Here is a 5,000-nt window from a genome sequence, read left to right on the forward strand (position 1 = left end):
ATATATATATATATATATATATATATATATATATATATATATTATATATAGAAATGCGGTGTCATATTTGAGATGGAAGCTTTTGAGGACATTATATCCCTCTGTCAGGCTGCTTGCTCATTCAAGATATACGACATTATATATGTATATATATGTAATGTAGTATTATATTATAGACAGAGTGACCAATATTCTTCCTAACGAAAATACTAAACATGACAAATTAGCGTCAAGGCTACGATCCTGAATACGTTAATATTTTACCTGCTCTCCTGGAATGCCTGCTTGCCCCGGTGAGCCATCTTCGCCCTATTATATTAAATGATACGAATCTCATCGAATTCACAACATAATGAGATGAGATCACCATAAACCTACATAACCGCGGGACGTTTCAAGATATATAATTGGACTGCTTATAAGGTTGATAGACTTTATTTACGGTCCCTCATTTTTCGTTTTCTACAAATATAGTTTCGTTATTCGATCATATATATTTTTGGCTTTACCGTGTATATGCCCATGTCTATTCTATGCCTATCAAACTCTGTTGCTACATGAAGTACAAGGCATGCATCCGATTAGCCTCTGTTTGATATAGGAAAAATAGCCGTCAGCAAGTTTTTTGTAGACAAATGTGGCGGGGAGACGTATAGCCCCATCTGCCCTTTACACGTATTTCTGTAAGCTGTTATTTTCTATTAATAATTTACAGGAGGGCCGTCGTGTCCTGGCAATCCGGGAAGACCTTGAATTCCTCTCCTTCCCTGGAAAACAGCGATATAAACTAAATGGTCACAACTCATAGTTTGTGTTGCCATACGATGCATGACTAGTGTATAGCTCTATTCCTAGATATTGAACGCGTATGACGTCATTTTTCAATGAGGATATTACATTGATATACAATGAGGATATTACATTGATATACAATGTGGATATTACATTGATATACAATGTGGATATTACATTGATATACAATGTGGATATTACATTTATATACAATATGGATATTACATTGATATACAAATTGAACATCATCTATTTTGTTGTACTAAGCATTACAGTGAACTTACCCATTCGCCTTTCTCTCCAGGGATGCCCAGTAGACCGGGGTATCCCATAGGACCATGGGGTCCTGGAGGTCCTGGTGTTCCACGCTCTCCATCTCGTCCTGGCGTTCCCTGAACAGCGCAACGCAATCATTCTTTTACACTTTGCAAAGATACATGCTGATATTTGTTTTGAACGGACAGTACACGTATATGTACACAACACACATGTATCAGCATATTTTGCAGTAATATAAAGCAAACATTACCCTCTTTCCTGTCCGCCCCTGTGGGCCCATTGGACCTCTAAAACCACGTGGTCCCATCGGACCAACGTCGCCCTCCTCTCCTTTTATGCCCTCAGCGCCCGATGTTCCATGAGGTCCCGGTAATCCTGCAAGGCCGGGAGCTCCGGGCGGGCCTTGCATGGACATCTGGATATAAAAACGTACCGATACGTATGTTCACATGTAAACACATGTAAACGTAAACAAATCTATAATATATACTGTGACGAAGGCAGAAATGGGATTATTGGAGATCAGGGGAGAACTTTCGGTCATTTGGTTGCGTTAGAGGGGGGGGGCACTGCCGAGAGACGCGGAGAAATGTCCGCCATTTGGATGGATGGATGGATGGATGGATGGATGGATGGATGGATGGATGGATGGATGGGTAGGATGGATGGATGGATGGATGGATGGAATGGATGGCAATGGATGGATGGATGGAATGGATTGGATGGATGGATGGATGATGGATGGATGAGCAGATGGATGGATGGATGGATGCAATGGATGGATGGCATAGAATGAATGAATGGGATAGCATGGATGGATGGATGGATGGATGGATGGATGGATGGATGGATGGATGGATGGATGGATGGATGGATGGATGGATGGAGCGATGGATGGATGGATGGCTGGCTGGATGCATGAATGAATGGATGGATGGATGGATGGGCGGACGGATGGATGGATGAATGGGTAGATGAATGGATGGATGGATGGATGGATGGATGGATGGATGGACGGACGGACGGGCGGACGGATGAATGGATGGATGGATGGATGGATAGATGGACGGACGGACGGACGGACGGACGGATGGACGGACGGACGGATGGATGGATGGATGGATGGGTGGCTGGATGACTGGTAGGACAAACAGACATACAGGTAGACAGATACATCGACACTTGACTGACCATGTGTTGGCCGAGCATCTGACGAAGGGATGCAGCGTTGTTATCCGGCCCTTTCTCATCCCCGCCACCACCTCCAGCAAGTGGGATAAGGAATAAATGTCCCGGTGGCCCAGGAACACCATGAGACCCGGAATACCCATCGCGTCCTTGATCACCCTGTAAATATTGCGTGAGAAGAACAGAATAAAACGACAGATTTGATTTTTCTAATCAATCATCAGCGTTCTAACTAAGTAAGTATTGTTTAAAGCTAATTCTTTCATCACATTCCCTGCTCGCGTTTATGCACAGCACATAATAATTACCTTTTCTCCTTTAGGACCTTGATGCCCTCGATCACCTTCGTAGCCTTGTGGTCCAGGTGGTCCTGGAATCTCAATGTAAATTGGCTCCTGCACACGCGATGGTAATTCTTTGTGTGCCGTGCTACCTTGACCGGCGTCGTATGTGGCATTACCGTTGTAAGTTTCATTTGATCCTCCTCCATCGTATGGGCCTTCACCCTTATATAAGTCTTCTTTCTCCTGATAGTCTTCTCCTTCATATGAATCTTCTTTGCCATAGCCTTCACCACCATGTGAACCCCCTGATTCAATAGAACCACCTCCACCATGTGAACCCCCTGATTCAATAGAACCACCACCACCATATGAACCCCCTGATTCAATAGAACCACCTCCACCATGTGAACCCCCTGATTCGATAGAACCACCTCCATCATATGAACCCCCTGATTCAATAGAACCACCTCCACCATATGAACCTCCTGTCTGAAATCAACAAATGGGTAATTCATGTATCAAAATAGACAGACATCGGGAAGGAGCACATTAGTCTTTATTTACACTGATCACGTTCATAGAACACACATTTATTCTCAAGTATAGTTGCATGCGCACTTAGAAGTTAGTCAAACATTATAAGTTTCGCTGTGCTATATACGACTAATGTTATGTATCTACTGGGAACGGAACATCGATAATGGGACCGAACACCTGCTTCTGTTAAACGCGTGATTTAAAAATGTGTTGGATGCAAATAGATGGCATCAAGAGTCGATAATAGAAAAATTTATTTCTAAAAAAGACTAGAATATAATTTCCCATTATGGACTCTTGATGGCATGAAGCTTGAACCACGCATGCGCACTGCCGCTGACCACGCATGCTGCTTGTCAGGTGTTTGTCAGCGACAGCTGGAATATCTATACCTCATATACACCGCCATATTCGCTATAATTTGTCTGCTGCTCGGTCTGGCCGTCGATCTCCCATGATCCTAATATCTCCTCCTGGCTCATCAGCGTATAGCCTCGCTGTATTGCTCTCTCACAATCCGGACTGTAGGTTTTCGTGTACTCGTACGCGGCGCTTGGATCGTCCGAGATTAAGAGCTGCTGAACTTCACCCTGAAATGCACGTCGTTTTCTCCTCTCATGCCAATGTTTAACTCGCTGTATCAGTAACTTTGTTTATTTATCGATTACCTACACGTACGTGTTAAAACACAGATATATATCCAAGTATCGACGACTGCCGATCGCGATTAAAATCGATTATCTCAATGAAAGGAACAGCAATTCCGTAACGCAGTTGACGGTAGTATCGCAGATGGGGTCGTTGTCGTAGCAGGTACTACAGATATGTACCCGAGGTAGTTTTAGGTTGTTTAGTATTATGTTTATATTTTTATATCAGGTATGTTTAGGGTTAGGGTTAGGGTTAGAGTTAGGGTTAGGGTTAAGGTTAGGGTTAGGGTTAGGGTTAGGGGTACACTTCTGTAGTACAAGTCTGGTACACTTTGTGTATACATATATGTACCTCGGGTACATATCTGTAGTACCTGATACGACAACGACCCCCCTTGAACGGTAGTATCCGTAAAACCTAAAAAAGACATAAACTGCGAATCACAGACTGTAAGTGAGTATATAGAACGATTCGCCATTTTATCTGCTTCCCACAGCATGTTAATTTAGTTTGTTGATTTAGGGACAGAGGTTTGCAAGTTTTTTCGTTAGTAATAACATGCCCACGCCTCAGTTTGTTGTTTTAAAATCTGCTGTAAAATTCTACCGTATGCTAGTCTATAGAACACATAGTGCGCGTTATCAACAAATATTATAGAGAAGGCATCTGTGGGCGTGCGTCCGTGACCGTGTGCGTGACTGCACCCGTCCGTACTAAATACAACTAGAGCACTCGGAGAGCGCAGACCTCCGCCAAGGCAGCTCAATTCTCTCACTGTGGAAAATGTTATTAACTTAATTAATTCAATTAAATCAACGCTTAAGTGGATCCGGATACCACCAAATGTCACTCAATTCTTAAAGGTTGGCCCCACTTTCTGACCAGTTAATCCTCGGGAAATTGTCGCATTAACTATAATTAATTAATTAATTAAGTTATTTAATTAATTGGATCCTGATCACCACCAAAATGTAATCATTCTAGGTTAACCATTTCATGACACTATCCTAAAAATCTTTTATTACTTAATTAATTAATTAATTTAATTGGGATAAGACCGAGTGATAAAACAACCGGTACGAACGGCGAAATGAATTATTAACTCATCTAAAGAGTGGTGCGTAAGTTAGGGACCCCACCTTACTTTCACTCTGTGACCTATGCCTGATAGATATTTTAGAGAGTGGACAATAGGCAGCCCAGTTCCTTGAAATACCCATCTTTTATTTCAGCCTTTCAAAGCAGCTACACAAACAAAAAATTACATAT

At 42.3% G+C, this 5,000-nt stretch overlaps 1 protein-coding gene across 1 annotated transcript in view; it reads right to left on the reverse strand.

Annotated features, from left to right (window-relative positions):
- LOC106814113 (collagen alpha-1(XI) chain-like) overlaps positions 1-5,000 on the reverse strand; it is a 28,609-nt gene that overhangs the window by 17,038 nt on the left and 6,571 nt on the right. Inside the window, exons 5-11 of the mRNA XM_014818391.1 lie at positions 3,473-3,670; positions 2,568-3,032; positions 2,263-2,418; positions 1,322-1,486; positions 1,077-1,184; positions 714-767; positions 265-309 (exon numbers count right to left, since the gene is read on the reverse strand). Of these exons, the coding sequence (XP_014673877.1) occupies positions 265-309; positions 714-767; positions 1,077-1,184; positions 1,322-1,486; positions 2,263-2,418; positions 2,568-3,032; positions 3,473-3,670 (1,191 nt within the window). The remainder of the gene's footprint in view (positions 1-264; positions 310-713; positions 768-1,076; positions 1,185-1,321; positions 1,487-2,262; positions 2,419-2,567; positions 3,033-3,472; positions 3,671-5,000) is intronic.

Source organism: Priapulus caudatus, unplaced genomic scaffold (assembly GCF_000485595.1).
Source record: "Priapulus caudatus unplaced genomic scaffold, Priapulus_caudatus-5.0.1 Scaffold873, whole genome shotgun sequence".
Classification (NCBI taxonomy): Eukaryota; Metazoa; Priapulida; class Priapulimorpha; order Priapulimorphida; family Priapulidae; genus Priapulus; species Priapulus caudatus.